This window comes from Tachysurus fulvidraco, chromosome 9, assembly GCF_022655615.1.
Source record: "Tachysurus fulvidraco isolate hzauxx_2018 chromosome 9, HZAU_PFXX_2.0, whole genome shotgun sequence".
In the NCBI taxonomy this organism is placed as follows: domain Eukaryota; kingdom Metazoa; phylum Chordata; class Actinopteri; order Siluriformes; family Bagridae; genus Tachysurus; species Tachysurus fulvidraco.
The window spans coordinates 3,036,790-3,053,828 of NC_062526.1; the positions used below are offsets into that span (position 1 = coordinate 3,036,790).

The window sequence follows — 17,039 nt, forward strand, 5'->3', positions numbered from 1 at the left end:
CAGATTTAGAACAGACTTTCTAATCCTTTGTCGTGGAGCACGTCTTAATAGAAAAGAATCAGGATCTTGAAGGTTATAATCTAAACAAAATGCAAAAATTTTTACATTTTCAGCAGGCTGGTTTGTATACAGTATGTTCTAAAAGCTCAGGAATAGGAGAGATTATATGCAGGGGACCTGTCCACTGTCCACTCAGACAGGAAGTGTTCAATAACGGATGCTTATATCTTAATGTAGTGTATTTATTAGACAAAAAGAGTTTCCTGTACGTACAATAAATAAATAAATAAACACATACATACAGATAGTGACAAATTGAAGGAAAAATCTTCTCGGAGCTTTTAGATTTGCATATGATATGATATTTCCTGTTGATTATGTACATCAGACACCCTTCATCCTTCAGGAATAAGTAGAATAGATATTTAAGAGCCAGGAATTGCGTCATTTACTACTTTATCCAGCGCTTATTCTGAACTGCAATATAAAAAAAAAAACTTATCCTAAAAATGCTAAATTACAATCCTTCTGCTAACACACCTTGACTTAACATTATGGTATCGCAATGAGCAAATAATGCAAAATCAATACTCCAACTACTGTATGTATCTTAAGAATATATCTGCATTTAGTTGGTATATGTGTTATGATCCAGGTTCCTTATGAAGCTGTGTAGGATTGGCAGTATAGAAAATGGATGGATGGATGGACGGATGGATGGATAGATACGGTAGATGGACGGTATACGAGTATATCATACAGTATGTCACACGAGCTCGGCTCCAGAAGCATCATGCGTAGTCCTTTCTAATCCTCCAGGTCATTTCCTGTCAGACTCAGATCCATTTCCTTTGTGGAAAATGAAGTCAGCTCTTCTGCTAAGTGCTTGCAATAACTTTTTGTAAGGTGGCATTGATTTAGCCTGTGAAGAAGAAAAAAAAGGCAATAGTTCAAACATTTTATTTACGAAATATTGTATAGAATTATAGAATAATTCTATACAATATTTGAGAATAGAGAACCCTCTATTATAGAATAGAGGGTTGATGGTATTATTTAGCTTATTTGACATATTTATATATATAGCACTGTATACTACAGTGCTGCTGGGGTCTCGAATATTGTCATCATCAAACATATTGTGAATTCTGAGACGGGTTTTGAATACGTCTGTAATTCAAATTGTGCAACCAGAGCAATAAAAAATAGCTGGGACATGCTGTAGTAGGAAAATGATCAACGTTTGGGTTATTAAACTAAGGGGGTTTTTACACCTGGTCACTTCCTGCGTTTTCTGTGATCCGATAGCTATCTGATGGTAAAAAGACCAGGTCTAAATGCCCTCCGAAACGTTTTCGAGACGGATATAAATCCGATGGTACAAACCCCTTCAGGAGGTGGTCTGGGACGCGTTTCAGATGAAACTGGACAGGTGTAAATGCATGTGGTTGTTCAAGCCACATACGTCAGCGCTATACTCCTCCCAAACGGAAGTATGTCACTCGCAGGTGACTCGCGAGTCGTGCATCGCGCCAGAAACAAATATGTTTTCCCACCAGCGCTGGCTCCGATCTTTCACCCAGGCGTCTCGTCGGGTCTTAAAACGCACTGCTGCTGCCAGCAAAAATTCAGCAAACAGTAAATGCTGTTTTTTGTAGCAACCGCACACACCAAAGTGTGTTACATTTCAATTACCTCAGAAATAAGCTAAAATATTTTTGCATTTTGGGCGGGAGTAGAAAGATCGGATCGATATCCGATTCGCCGAGACGCGTTTATGTGGCCTGATGTAAACGGAACAGTTTTAACAAATCAGACAGCTATCGGATCAGAGACGACACACGAAGTGACCGGGTGTAAAAAGGCCCTAAGGTGCGTGCGTTATTCCTTAGTTACAGCACAAGTAGGGCATATTTTTGTGTGCCACTATTGCAGAAGTGTTATGACACTGGATATATTGTAATATAATACAACAGTCACAACTTACCTCAGTATTTGCACTTTACACTTTTCACTTTTGAACCAGTCTTCGAGCATCTTCACCCCTGCGTCGGTCAGTTTGTTTGAAGAGAGGTCTAACTCTTTAAGTTTGGACTCGACGCTCTCGAGTGCAGACGCTAACTTTCCACAGGACTTATCTGTAATACCGCAGTCTGCCAGTCTGCATAGAATGTAAAGGTGTAAAGGTGTATTTGGTGCCGGCTACTTAAACATGTAGTAATTGCTTAATCAACAAAGCTAATTTTGCATTGCTGGATACAGTCAGGATAATTGGGATTTCAAGTTATTGGTGTTTCAGCTGTCTACCACTGTATTATTACAGCAGAAGTTACATAAAGGGACTTTCAGCTTCAATTTAAGGGTGAGTACCTGAAAAATGGGTGAAGTGAATGGTATAGGAAGAAGAAGAAGAAGAAGAAGAAGAAGAAGAAAAAGAAGAAGAAGAAGAAGAAGAATTATAAGACTTTACATGGTCCATCTTTTTTTTTTTTACGGGACCAAAATAAAAATTGTAATATCACCTTATCATCTGTGGCTAGATGTGTGCTGTGTCATTAGTTCACCTTGAAGTTCATACATTTATTTTCTACCGCTTATCCGAACTTCTCGTGTCACGGGGAGCCTGTGCCTATCTCAGGCGTCATCGGGCATCGAGGCAGGATACACCCTGGACGGAGTGCCAACCCATCGCAGGGCACACACACTCTCATTCACTCACACACTCACACACTACGGACAATTTTCCAGAGATACCAATCAACCTACCATGCATGTCTATGGACCGGTGGAGGAAACCGGAGTACCCGGAGGAAACCCCCGAGGCACGGGGAGAACATGCAAACTCCACACACACACAAGGCGGAGACGGGAATCGAACCTGCAAACCTGGAGGTATGAGGCGAACGTGCTAACCACTAAGCCACCGTGTCCCCAACCTTGAAGTTAACAGATAAAAAAATATCAAATTTATGGCATTTGGATTTTGTTCTTTTTACCATTCGATAAAGTAAAACAGCTGTCACTGTATAGTGAAGCAAGCAAAAAGTTGGCCAGGTCGAGAACACACTCCTGGGGTATCGGGGAGGGGTATCTGTGGGGTATTGATGATGTGACTGCTTACAAAGGCAACCCAAAAGTATTTTTTAAGGCAAAGAAGTGAAATACGACGGCTGAATCAGTCAAATGAGCTGAATCCGTCCGAACACGCGTTTCACTTGCTGAAGGACAAACGCCAAAAGAAACAATCACTAGGAAAGATCCCGAGCTTCTGGTGATGTTTATGGATACCAGATACGGGCAATCATTGACTTTGATTTGCCATCAAACATTAACGTAACAATTTAATTCATGATTGTGAGTATGTCCAAATACTTCTGGTCCTTAATAAAAACTGGGCCACGTATAAAATATAAATAGTGTTGCAATTCCTTCCTTGCAAAACTCTTCAATTGTTTAGGATATAAACACCCTTAAATTACAGCTCAGAGTCTGCACTTTGACATTTATGATGTCATTATATCAACTATATAACGTGGTAGGCAGATCAACAACAATAACTTCATCCAAAGCTACAAATAATTATAATGAGAGTCCGTATTCTTCTCTACGGATGCATATATATTCGAATTTAGTTTTTCCTTCTCTATGGAAGTGCGGAATTGTGCATACCTCAATATCTCCAGTTGACAGTGAGGGCTTTTCAGTCCTTTGCAGAGATCCACCAATCCTGCATCTTTTATGTTGTTGCTGCTCAGATCCAGCTCTCTTACAGGCGAATTTGCTGTACGGAGTGCAGATGCCACAGGCTCACAAGCTTTTTCTGACAGTGCACAATCACTGAGTCTGCCAACATATCAGCGATCACATTACACAGGCATCGACAAGCAACTTTCAAAGGTCAGTTTGTAATTTATTCAACCTTTCACAAAATGTTCTACAAAAAAACAAAAAAAAAACCACAGGGTTGCTTACATGGCTTTCTTCGATGCCCTGACGATAGGAAGTAATCTCTGACGACTGGATGCTTGTGTTGTCTTGTATGTCCTTAGGTCAAAGACTTCCAATACATCCTCTGACATCAGTAACACAAAGGCCAGGGCTGAACATTGCTCTGGATTTAATTTCTTATTGCAAAGTGTACCAGAATCCAAACTCTCCTGGATATCCTTCACCAAACAATTGTGACCGATTTCGTTCAAGCAGTGGAAAAGGTTAATTGTCTCCGTCTCTGTTCTGTCTTCCTCACAGATCTTATCTTTAATGAATTGGACGATTTCACCATTTTGAATGCTTTCTTTCTCCAGTTGAGGCAAGAGACCACGTAGAAGCTTCCTGCTACACTCGGTAGAAAGACCCAGAAGGAATCGTAGGAACTGGTCGAAATGCCCAAGCTTGTTTTCTAAAGCCTTGACCACCGCGCTCCTGTATATGTCCGTCAGTGTGGTTGTGGAACCACCTCCATGTGAATCGAGAACGTTTATGCCCTCGTTTAAAAATTGCCACAGAACGTGAATGGCAGCCAAATGCTCCTGTACACTCAGGTGTAGGAAGCAGAAGACTCGCTTTCTGTACAATCCGAACTCTTCTCTAAACAACTGTGTGCACAGGGCCGAGAACTCGGCCGCTTCTTCGATGTGGATCCCACATTCCTTCAGGTCATCTTCATAGAAGATCAGAGTGTTTTTCTTCATTCCTAAGAAAGCTAATTTGGCCATGTTTAAAATCATGTTTTTGTCACTTTGCGTTAAATTGCGCAGATCTTCGTTAATGGCTTTCTGGTACTTCTTGTTTCTCAAACCGGTCTGTATGAGTAGATAATGAATGTATAACTGAGTCTGATTTTTTGGAGCTTCGCCAATGTCGTTGTCTCTTAGTAGTATGTCCAGGACAGTTGCTGTAATCCAGCAGAAGATCGGGATGTGGCACATGATGTGCATGCTGCGAGTTGACTTCACGTACTTAATTATCGTGTCGGCCAGACGAGCGTCCTTACACTTCTTGTGAAAGTACTCTTCTTTTTGTGGGTCGTTAAAGCCTCGGACTTCAGTCACGCGCTGTACGCACTCTGTGGGTATCTGATTGGTTGCGGCCGGACGAGAGGTGATCCACAGGAGAGAGTTGGGCAGTAGATTACCTTTTATTAGATTTACCAGAAGGACATCCATAGAAGTTGCCTCCATTATATCACTGCATGTCCTGGTGTTTTGAAAATCTAAGGTAAGCCTACATTCGTCCAGACCATCCAAGACCACCAAAATATTAATGCCGTTCTCGATACTTTCAATGTCTTTGAGCTCGGGATAAAATCTCCGTAAAAGCTCCATCAGACTGCAGGCTTCCTTCTCAAGGTTGAGATCACGAAAAAACACAGGAAGTATGAGGTCGATGTCTTGATTGGCTGTATGTTCTGCCCAGTCTAGCATGAACTTCTGAACAGAAACTGTTTTTCCAATCCCAGCAATACCTTTGGTTAAAACGGTTCTGATACCGTTACCCAGTGCCTTAAAAATGTCTGTTATGTTAACAGGAGTTTCTCGCATGCTGACGTTTTTGCCAGCTTTCTCGATTAATCTCACTTCATGTTCTTCGTGGACTGCGTCACTTCCGCCCTCGGTGAGGTAGAGCTCTGTGTAAATGTCATGCAACACGACTTGTGTCCTCGGTATTGCAAGTCCTTCGTGAATATGTCGGAATTTCCTTCGAAGTTTTTCCTTTATTTTTTCTTGACATTTGGATATTGGTTTGACTGTGAAAATAATAAAAGATAAATAGGTCATCTATGAAAACACATTTATTTTAACCTCTTTTTTCGTGTCCTTTATTGAATAATGGCTTTCTGTGTGTGTGTGCCAATCATTCTGTTTAGGGTTTCCCGGAAGATCCCAGATTCAGAAATTGGAAAATCAAAAATGACGTCATTGTCAGGGACCTAGTAAACAGCCAAGATGTGTGTTGCTTTTAATACTTCACATTTATCCTAGCTTTATTCTCTGACAACTCTTTACTCATTGCTCGCCTACCTTTGGATAATACAGGACTATAGTTCCAGTTATAGAAATTTTGTACAGCTAGCTCGGTATGTTGTATATAACAGGTTTTCTGTACATATAGTTATTTACTTCCATCTTAGGAAGTTAGGGTCAGAGCACAGGGTCAGCTATGATGCAGTGCCTCTGGAGCAGAGAGGGTTACAGCCCTTGCTAAGGGGCCCAACAGTGGCAGGTTGGTGGTCCTGGGACTTAAATCCGACCTTCCAATTAACAACCCAGAGCCTTAACCACTTGAGCTACCAATACCACTGTTTGTACTTACTGTACCTATGTCAAAATCTACCAAATTAATTTTTTCCCACAAATACATCCAAGTTTAGGGAAAGGATTAGTAGCCCAACAAAATTAAACTGTCACAACCCAGACCAGGCAGTTATTAGGGTCCCTTCCATAATCATGTTTCTGTATTTTTCATTTTTTACCTCAGTCATATTTGGTTTATTACCGTATTTTTCCGCACTATAAGGCGCACCTTAAATTTTCTCAAAAATCGGCCTACGCCTAATAATACGGTGCGCCTTACTGTATCTGTGCACTGAGTTCCAAAAATCTGTAAAAATGTTGTGTTAAGCGCTCTGCTTGATTGACTGTCAGACCATCTCCCGCTGACACGGGGACGTAATACATACACTACATACGCTGGCAGCGATAAACCAATCAGAGAACATTACGTAATACGTACAGTACGTACGCTTACCTCCTAGGTATAACTACCGGTATGTTGCAAAACAACATTTGTTTCTTCCTAACCATTATGCGCTCCACACCCCAGTCCAGTAGGTGGCCGTAAATGCACCTTAAGTTGGTTTGCCATCCGCCAATAAAAATCAGAAGAAGAAGAAGACAACATTTGTTTGTCCAAGGACCCCCGAAAATGGCACCAGTGAAGAGACATGCTTACAAGGCACAATTCAAACTACAGGCTATCGGTTACTCGGTTGTAAATGGGAATAGAGCAGCTGAAGAAATTCAACATCAACGAATCTATGGTTCGGAAGTGGAGGAAGCAAGAAAATGTACTGTGCCAAGTTAAGAAGACACAGTAGATGAGGACTTTGATGGATTTGTGGGAGAAGATTGATTAAAAAATAATGTGTGTTGTTAAATAGTAGAATAAAGTTCAACTAAACTCAATGTTTTGCTTCCGTTACCTTTTTTTGTAGACCGTACGTTTTAGCATGCGCCTTATAGTACGGCGCGCCTTATGTATGGGCTAAGTACAGAAATAGACCCCGTAATTGAGACTGCGCCTTATAATCCGGCGCGCCTTATAGTGCGGAAAATACTGTACTTATAAATTGCTCACTATATAACACGAGCTTATTTTTCTTTAATTTTATATTGATGTTATATATAATAAAATATTATAATTTGCTCCAGTCATTCACAATACAGTCTGCGATCCCAGATGCATAAAACGTACCTGATGCCAAGTGAAACGTGACTTTTAGAATGTCATCTTCAGCGAAACTTCCCATCATCCTTTCGGCAACATCTTGAATGCTACAATGGACTTGCAGTGTCTCAAAGCATTCTGGATATTCATAAGTCAGATTTCTCTTAAACTCCCGAAATTCTGAGGTTGTCATGTTACCAAGGAAATTGTGCAACGTGTTCAGAGTATTGGGAACTGTTGAGACCTGAAACAAATTCATAAAATGCAAGAAGTGAGCAAAAAAAGTGTACCCTGTAAGGTCATGTGTGATATTAAACCACTAATAATAAGAAGAAGAAGAAGAAATATTCCAATTACCTTGATGTATTGTTTGTCATGTTCTCTGTGTTCCTTGACAGCACACTCCTTACAAATGGTTGCCTGGTCACTTTTGCAGAACATAACCTGGGTTTTATGGTGCTTCCGACAGAGTCTTGGTTCTACATCCTCGGTCTCCATAACTTCAGCCGAACTATGCGGAGCTGGCTTGAATTTCTCTACCAACTCTGTTGCATGGATGTTTGTGTGTAGGACAGAACAAGAGCCTGATATTTTTCCACACTTTGGGCAAGCACTTTGTCCATGTTCAGACTGGGCCTGATACTTGGTGATGCATGATCTGCAGTATTTGTGTCCACAAGATGGAGATACCGGGTCTTTTAAGAACTTGGTACAAACTGAGCACTTCAACACCTCATCAAACAGCTCACTAGAAAGAATGGCAAAATGTTGTAAATCAATCTTCTATCAAGATTCCTGAATGTACTGTACTGCTTCTTCACCAAACCCAACCTCTCTTGTAGAAAAATGTTAACAATCACACCCACTCTGTAGAAATTAGACAAATTCTGTCCAATCCTGCAGAAATTAGACCAATACCACCTACTTTTGTCCAATCCCACCCAATTTTGAGAAATTTGACTAATCCCACCCAATTTTGAGAAATTAGACCAATCCCACCCAATTTTGAGAAATTAGACTAATCCCACCCAATTTTGAGAAATTAGACTAATCCCACTGTCTCCTACAAAAATTAGGCCAATCATGCCCACTCCTGCAGAAAGTAGACCAATACCACCTACTTTTGTCCAATCCCACCCACTTTTGAGATATCAAACCAATCCCAGCCACTTTTTAAGAGATTAGACCAATCCCACCCACTCTGCAGACCAATCCATGCCAACACTTCATACAAAATCCACCTGCTCCAAAAAAAATTTGTTTTGTCTTTCAGGGTCCCAATCCTGTTGCTCTGGGGTCCCCCTGAACTCAGTATAGACTGTTCTTATCTACAATATTACTACCTGGTAGGTCATTTCAAATAATACAACAATGACCAATAAGTAAAAATACAATTACAATAAAACAAAATCATCAATAGAACACCAATCGTTATTTAAATACTTAAATAATTTAAAAACCTTAAATATTTTTGCTGTTCTTCGGGTCTGAAGTATATCGGTTGCATCGTCGAGTCTTCGCTCTTCACTGAGAGATGGTCTGGTGTTGGTGAAGACTTTTGAACTCTGAATGAAAGTGGGGGCAAATTTAGCACACATTTCATTTAAGATTATTTTAACACCCAAAATTGTACTTTAGAGTATCTGTGAATGACCCAGCTGAAACAGACCTTTTTCTGAAATGAATTGGTTGCATCATTGAATCATCACTCTTCAGTGAAATACGACTAGGCGAATCAGACCTCCTAGAAGAAACAAAATAATAATTGAGGCCAAAAAGAAGTTTCCATCATTCATTCAGCACTTTAACATTTATTGTGGTTGACCACATATGATGATATTTGTTGACTCCAATGTAGTAGAGGTGTGAGCAGAACTGATGCATGCTCTTGCTGGAGCTTCGATGATTCCTCCAGCAACTGGAGAATGTTTGCCCAATCCTATCCTCTCCATACAATCCTACAATAATCTCTGCAGACATTGCACAATCCTGAAGAACGTTTGGCTAATCCTCCACACTCCCACAGGAATTCTGCACAATCTAATCTTTCCCCAAGAATAATATTTATAGCTGAAACAGACCTTTTGCTTGAAGGGAAATGAATTGGTTGCATCATTGAATCATCACTCTTCAGTGAAATACGACTAGGCGAAGCAGACCTCCTAGAAGAAATAAAATAATAATTGAGGCCAAAAAGAAGTTTCCATCATTCGTTCAGCACTTTAACAGGAATTCTGGACAATCTAAACTTTCCCAAAAACAATATTTATAGCTGAAACAGACCTTTTGCTAGAAGGGAAATGAATTGGTTGTATCATTGAATCATCACTCTTCATTGAAACTTGACTAGGGGAAGAAGACTTCCTGAAATATAGAAATTAAAAAGAAAATTAAGAATGAACTCTTTTTCATTGATTAACCTTCTAAAAATAATGCACCATTGGAGATCTGGACCTATTTTTTTGTGATCTACAGATTATACCTTTACAGTATTTGCAGATGTACTATATACTGTATATTGAAATAAACACATGTTCAAATATTTAGTGTCAGACCGCTTATGACGAATCCGTTTTCCTGCCTCAGTCTGGACCGTATCAGTCTCGGTACTCTGGGAGCACTGAGGCTCCTCCTTCTCTGGTTCATTCATCTGGAAATATAAAACAGCACAAATCTTAGGAACACTATTGCACATCTAGATCCTTAAATGCTGTTTTCACCAATTTAGGACAAGACAAACGAAAAAAGAAGTTTATAATTTCAGTTAAACTGGTTATTTCCTCTAAACTGGTTATTTCCCTCAAAGTTGTAAACAAAAAAAAATAATAATAAAATAAAAATTCAAAAAACCTCCAAGCTTTAAATAATATAAAATGACAGTATACTTTGATTACAAGTGAAAACATTTAAATTATACATTTTCATTTACTGCTTATCGTTTTATCATGTTAACCAAATTTGATATAAATTACGTATATATTGACTGCTAGTTCAATCTATTTATTCAAATATAATTAACATTTGTATATACAAAACCTCATTATACATTTTATCCACAAAGGACTAGTATGGCTGCGAGTACACACTTGACCGTTGCCTGGAGACCAACCTACCATAATGGCTCTTTGTGGATAAGAATCGAAGATGCCAGCTGCAACATCTGATTCCATACCTGAGGCAGAAGCCACCATATTTAATATTCTAAACTAGAACAGATTTACTGACTCTCACACTTTACTGACTCATAAACACCAGTTCAGCTGTTTCCTGTTTATCACCGATCTGTATAACGTGTGGGTTCAGGATACTTTTTAGGAAGTTTTGCCATTCTATTAGTTTGCAATCCTGAGTGCTACTGTACATCTGCACCGGTTTCATTGGTTAACCCACTTATTACTTCTCTGTATTCAATGTGTTTGAACAATTGACTGATTTTTTGCAGGTTTCTTACACCAACATACATGCTATAGATATACAATTCATACATGCTAGAAGCTTTCATGCTAGCTGCAATTATTTCAAAGCAAGTGCAAATATATAACAGAAAAATAACAAAACAGAAACTACCCCTAAATTTGCTCGATCTTAAATGTAGATTCAATAATTAAGTCTTCACCAAAAACGTGAATTTTTTATTTATTTTTTTTAAATACTCTTTGTTTTAAACCCTCACCTGGTTTTCTTTCATACTGTACTAACTCTAATATATGGCCTAACTCTAATATGGCCTAACTTTAATATTGTTTGAGCTTAAATACTAGACTGTGCTACAAATAAGATAGAACTGGAATTAAGTTACAATTACAAATGACCTTAAATAATTTAGATTAAAAACGCAAAAACGTTCTAGATATTATTGCGAAATAATAAATAATTATTATAACGATTATTTAGTCCGTCACTAGCATTGTGTACAATATTGTAGGCTTGTAGTTATTGTATATGAGTGCAATACTAATAATAATAATAATAACAATGACGTCATATAATAACGTTATATAATGACGTTTATACAAAACAGGCAACTAGAAGTACATGAATCACTTCACTACAGATCTCAGTCGAGGTACTTACGAGGTACTTACGATGTTTAGTTTACTGATCCATGCGGGAATCTTTGTTATTGAGGCCCGAATTTACAGAAACACTTTCGCTTTCAGTCACCAACGACAGTATCGTTTGTTTTGAACGACTCTCCAAACGAATCTGAAGAACCGACTCACGAAAGAAAACAGCAACCGTGCGATTGATATATCGAACCCTATAATACGCAGTGCTTTCGTGTTGTTTCCGCTCCTGATATTCACAAACAGCGATGCATAGAAAAGTAGACAAAAAAAGAGCAAATTATTTATTCATTTATATATTTAAAAATCGATTCACATAAATGATTCACCGGAAGTGAGTTAATGTGGGCGTGACAAAAAAAGCTGTGTACTTTCCAAATTCTAATGGGAAAATGAGCTCATATCATTTGTTATTTGTTTTATATATATATATATATATATATATATATATATATTTATATATATATATATATATATATATATATATATATATATATATATATATATATATATATATATATATATATATATGCTTTATACTATATATATATAGGTGTAACTGTAATATGGTCTAAGTGTAATATGGTGTAACTATAATATGGTCGAAGTGTAATATGGTGTAAGTAATATGGTGTAACTATAATATGGTGTAACTGTAATATGGTCTAAGTGTAATATGGTGTAACTATAATATGGTCTAAGTGTAATATGGTGTAACTATAATATGGTGTAACTGTAATATGGTCTAAGTGTAATATGGTGTAACTATAATATGGTGTAACTGTAATATGGTCTAAGTGTAATATGGTGTAACTGTAATATGGTCTAAGTGTAATATGGTGTAACTATAATATGGTCGAAGTGTAATATGGTGTAAGTAATATGGTGTAAGTATAATATGGTGTAACTGTAATATGGTCTAAGTGTAATATGGTGTAACTATAATATGGTCTAAGTGTAATATGGTGTAACTATAATATGGTGTAACTGTAATATGGTCTAAGTGTAATATGGTGTAACTATAATATGGTGTAACTGTAATATGGTCTAAGTGTAATATGGTGTAACTATAATATGGTGTAACTGTAATATGGTCTAAGTGTAATATGGTGTAACTGTAATATGGTCTAAGTGTAATATGGTGTAACTATAATATGGTCTAAGTGTAATATGGTCTAAGTGTAATATGGTGTAACTGTAATATGGTCTAAGTGTAATATGGTGTAACTATAATATGGTCTAAGTGTAATATGGTGTAACTATAATATGGTGTAACTGTAATATGGTCTAAGTGTAATATGGTGTAACTATAATATGGTGTAACTGTAATATGGTCTAAGTGTAATATGGTGTAACTGTAATATGGTCTAAGTGTAATATGGTGTAACTATAATATGGTCGAAGTGTAATATGGTGTAACTATAATATGGTGTAACTGTAATATGGTCTAAGTGTAATATGGTGTAACTATAATATGGTGTAACTGTAATATGGTCTAAGTGTAATATGGTGTAACTGTAATATGGTCTAAGTGTAATATGGTGTAACTATAATATGGTCTAAGTGTAATATGGTCTAAGTGTAATATGGTGTAACTGTAATATGGTCTAAGTGTAATATGGTGTAACTATAATATGGTCTAAGTGTAATATGGTGTAACTATAATATGGTGTAACTGTAATATGGTCTAAGTGTAATATGGTGTAACTATAATATGGTGTAACTGTAATATGGTCTAAGTGTAATATGGTGTAACTATAATATGGTGTAACTGTAATATGGTGTAACTATAATATGGTCGAAGTGTAATATGGTGTAAGTAATATGGTGTAAGTATAATATGGTGTAACTGTAATATGGTCTAAGTGTAATATGGTGTAACTATAATATGGTCTAAGTGTAATATGGTGTAACTATAATATGGTGTAACTGTAATATGGTCTAAGTGTAATATGGTGTAACTATAATATGGTCGAAGTGTAATATGGTGTAAGTAATATGGTGTAACTATAATATGGTGTAACTGTAATATGGTCTAAGTGTAATATGGTGTAACTATAATATGGTGTAACTGTAATATGGTCTAAGTGTAATATGGTGTAACTATAATATGGTCGAAGTGTAATATGGTGTAAGTAATATGGTGTAACTATAATATGGTGGAACTGTAATATGGTCTAAGTGTAATATGGTGTAACTGTAATATGGTGTAACTGTAATATGGTGTAACTGTAATATGTGTAACATGTGATCTTTTTCTATACAACATCTGTTTGACTGTATTTTTATAATCACACCTTCCAGTGTCACCCATATGAGGATGGGGTTCCCCTTTGGGGTCTGGTTCCTCTCAAGGTTTCTTCCTTTACCATCTAAGGGAGTTTTTCGTTGCCACTGCTGCCTGAGTCACCTCAGACTTGCTCATTGGTGATAAATACATACACATTGTGAACTATATCTATCTAATATTAATCTTGAATTTTGCATTATATTAATCTTTATATTATTCTTTATATTTACCTTTTGTTCTATGTTTATGTTCTATAAAGCTGCTTTGAGACAATGTCAACTGTAAAAAGCGCTATACAAATAAACTTGAATTGAATTGAAATTGAATATGGTCTAACTCTAATATGGTCTAACTCTAATATGGTCTAACTCTAATGTGGTCTAACTCTATTGAATACTTCAGACATGATTTGAATGTTTATTTATCTTTATTTCCTTATTTTACAAAAAAAAAAATGCTCATGCTTATCCTGATATGACATTATATATATAATGTAAGAAGATGCATGAGGTGGTATTTAGTCAAAAATTTACCAGAGAACATTTTTTAGATATTGTGCAGAAATATATATATTGTCTATTTTGTAGATGATATGAATTTTACACAGGTTTTACACAAATATCAGACATCGCATGGTGTAAATACTGCAGGGGTTTTGGTTTAGTGTTTAGTGGCTGGTTGTCGATCATGGATTATTTGGCGTGTTTCTGGTAAATGGTGATGTACTCCTTGACATCATCAGGGGAACCCAGAACAATAGGAGCTCTCTGGTGAATGGTCTCAGGCTGGATGTCCAGCACGTTTATGGGTCCTGTTGTGGCCATTCCTCCAGCCTGCTCCATGATGAAGGCCATGGGGTTGCACTCATAAAGCAGCCTCAGCTAAACGACAATTAGACAAAAGAAGCAGGATCATTCATATCAGTTCAGGAAGGTCAGAACAATCAAAGCTCAAAACCTATTATTTAGGCCAATATTGAAAAAAGATGTGGTAAAGCTAGAAAATTGTGATTTAGAGGTAGTGTCTTAACAGTTTTGCATAAGAAAGAATAAGAAAAAACATCAGCATCCAGATGTAGAAAGCTGATAGAGATCTACACAGCCAAATGGCTCTACAGTATTTCCTATAAGCATGTGGGTTTTATATCATTTTAAATGTATCAAACATAGTGTGATTTTATAAAATGCTAAATCATTAAAAATGGGGGAAATAAAAGGAAAAAGGAAACCTATTATTTTTTTTTTCTTAAAAATCAAAGTGAATAAATAAAAGTGCTTGTTAATAATCCAGAATGTTTTTTTTTGTTTTTTTTAAAAAGGTCACAGGAAATAAAATCTAGTTTCAATCTGATATTGTGGCTCTTTAATTCCACTCGGGCTGGAAAAAGCTAATTCAGACATTTCTTACTGTTCTACACGATGTATACATCGCACCCCAATACCCAGATTTGCACAGATTTTTTTACATTTAAGTTTATTATTTAGAATTTATTGTATGCTTGAATACACAAGTTTGTAGATTCTTCTGGACTTTGTGAATTTCCCACCGGGATGACTAAATTATCTATCTATCTCTCTATCTAAATTCTCAAGGGTGTGAATAGTTATGAAAGTATGAAAGCAAAATCAGCTCCAACAAGCTACAGTATATTTACTGTATGTAAGACTTCTATATAAGCTTCTTTTATAAATGTTCTTTATTAATGGATGTTGTTGTATGGAGATTTTTCTCTCTTCCTCACCTTGCCCTTCGGACTCTTAACATTCGCAGGATACAGGAAGATTCCTCCGTAGACCAGCGTCCGGTGCACATCAGCCACCATGGAGCCCACGTAGCGTCCTCCGTACGGCGCACTGCCATCCTGCAGCACGGAACAGCACGTTAATTACTCACATACATCTCCATGGCAACACTTTACATTCCAGTGCTTTGAGCAAAAACGTCTGATTTTTCTCTCCTGGATTAAACCCAATAACCTTCTCGAGTTTTTGAGAACGGAAAGTCTAAAGAATGACCTGTTACCTCTGGGAATTTCTTCTTTTGTAGATATGCTGTGACATCTGGGTAAAAATACTGAGCGTATCCCTCGTTTAGACTGTAGATTTTTCCTCTCTTCTTAATCTTTACGTCGCGGTCCACCAAAATAAACTCCCCTATGGCCTAGTGATGAAGGACAGAAGGGAAAGAACAGACAACAGATTCAGACTTTTGTTAAAATAATCCATGGTGGTGTCAGTGTTATCATCCTCCAGGAATATTTTTCTGTAATCCTGAAGTCTATTATTCATCTTATACCACAATAATTTGCTAGAAATTATATAGTTTTTATTGTTTTATAGTTACCAGTAAGAATTTCTAATTTTTCTATCTCTTGATGGTTAAGACAATTTTTTTTTTAGCTAATCCAACATATAATATAATAATAAAGTCCTTGTGGTTGTTGTGTTACTATAGAAACAATACCGATATTAGAACCAGGGCATTAATATAAATCTGTATAATGTTAGCGAAAAACAGTTCGACCAATCAGAAGCAAGAATTCATAGAGTTCATTTTTCTTTTTTTTTTTTCAAGAATTCATTTTTTAGATGTCACTTACTAAAAAAGCAAATTTGCTTTCTTTTCTTTTAATAATTAAGAAAAACAAGGTTCTGCACACTTCTAAAGTGAAACATAGAGCATCAGGAGACTCACAGGGTCCAGCATGAAGCAGTTGACTCCTTGACCTGTAGACAGAACCAGCATGGTGGCACTTCCATAGAGGGCATAACCCGCTGCAACAATCTTTCTACCTGGCAGCAGAGCATCCTTCTCAGATGGTTCACTGTCGCTGTCCTAAAACACACACACACACACACACACACACACACACACACACACACACACACACACACACACACACACACACACACACACACACACATACACACACACACACACACACACACACAAATTATTATTACAACATTCTACAGACTTTCATGTTCCTTATCTCTAATTGCTTCAACTTTCTTTTTTCAGTCAAACTTCTAATCCTAGACATTTGGCACATCAACTTTTGCCCATTCTGTATGCAACACGGGGCACGGTGGCTTAGTGGTTAGCATGTTCTCCTCATACCTCCAGGGTTGGGGGTTCGATTCCCGCCTCCGCCTTGTGTGTGTGGAGTTTGCATGTTCTCCCCGTGCCTCGGGGGTTTCCTCCGGGTACTCCGGTTTCCTCCCCCGGTCCAAAGA

General features: G+C 37.3%; 2 protein-coding genes across 5 annotated transcripts in view; both read right to left on the bottom strand.

Moving 5' to 3' along the window:
* Positions 1 to 226: 226 nt before the first annotated feature.
* On the bottom strand, positions 227 to 11,681 carry LOC113653368 (protein NLRC3-like). Of its 4 annotated transcripts, none has more exons than XM_047818862.1 (13): positions 11,532 to 11,622; positions 10,560 to 10,618; positions 10,002 to 10,096; positions 9,730 to 9,810; positions 9,528 to 9,608; positions 9,116 to 9,190; positions 8,907 to 9,011; positions 7,804 to 8,194; positions 7,474 to 7,690; positions 3,973 to 5,746; positions 3,670 to 3,843; positions 1,988 to 2,161; positions 227 to 922 (listed from the first exon to the last, which is right to left on the bottom strand). In XM_047818862.1, exons 2-13 carry the CDS (start codon positions 10,614 to 10,616, stop codon positions 808 to 810), a joined length of 3,339 nt encoding a protein of 1,112 aa, XP_047674818.1. In that variant the 5' UTR covers positions 10,617 to 10,618; positions 11,532 to 11,622; the 3' UTR covers positions 227 to 807. The 4 variants fall into 4 exon arrangements, with proteins under 4 accessions (XP_047674818.1, XP_047674819.1, XP_047674820.1 ...); XM_047818863.1 differs by having other exon boundaries at positions 11,521 to 11,589; XM_047818864.1 differs by lacking the exon at positions 10,560 to 10,618 and having other exon boundaries at positions 11,532 to 11,681.
* Positions 11,682 to 14,211: 2,530 nt separating this feature from the next.
* The window catches only part of LOC113653251 (fructose-1,6-bisphosphatase 1-like), a 5,748-nt gene continuing 2,920 nt past the window's right edge, over positions 14,212 to 17,039 (bottom strand). The window contains exons 4-7 of the mRNA XM_027162750.2: positions 16,498 to 16,638; positions 15,826 to 15,963; positions 15,545 to 15,664; positions 14,212 to 14,684 (exon numbers count right to left, since the gene is read on the bottom strand). Coding sequence (XP_027018551.1) covers positions 14,496 to 14,684; positions 15,545 to 15,664; positions 15,826 to 15,963; positions 16,498 to 16,638 — 588 coding nt within the window. The 3' untranslated portion in view covers positions 14,212 to 14,495. The remainder of the gene's footprint in view (positions 14,685 to 15,544; positions 15,665 to 15,825; positions 15,964 to 16,497; positions 16,639 to 17,039) is intronic.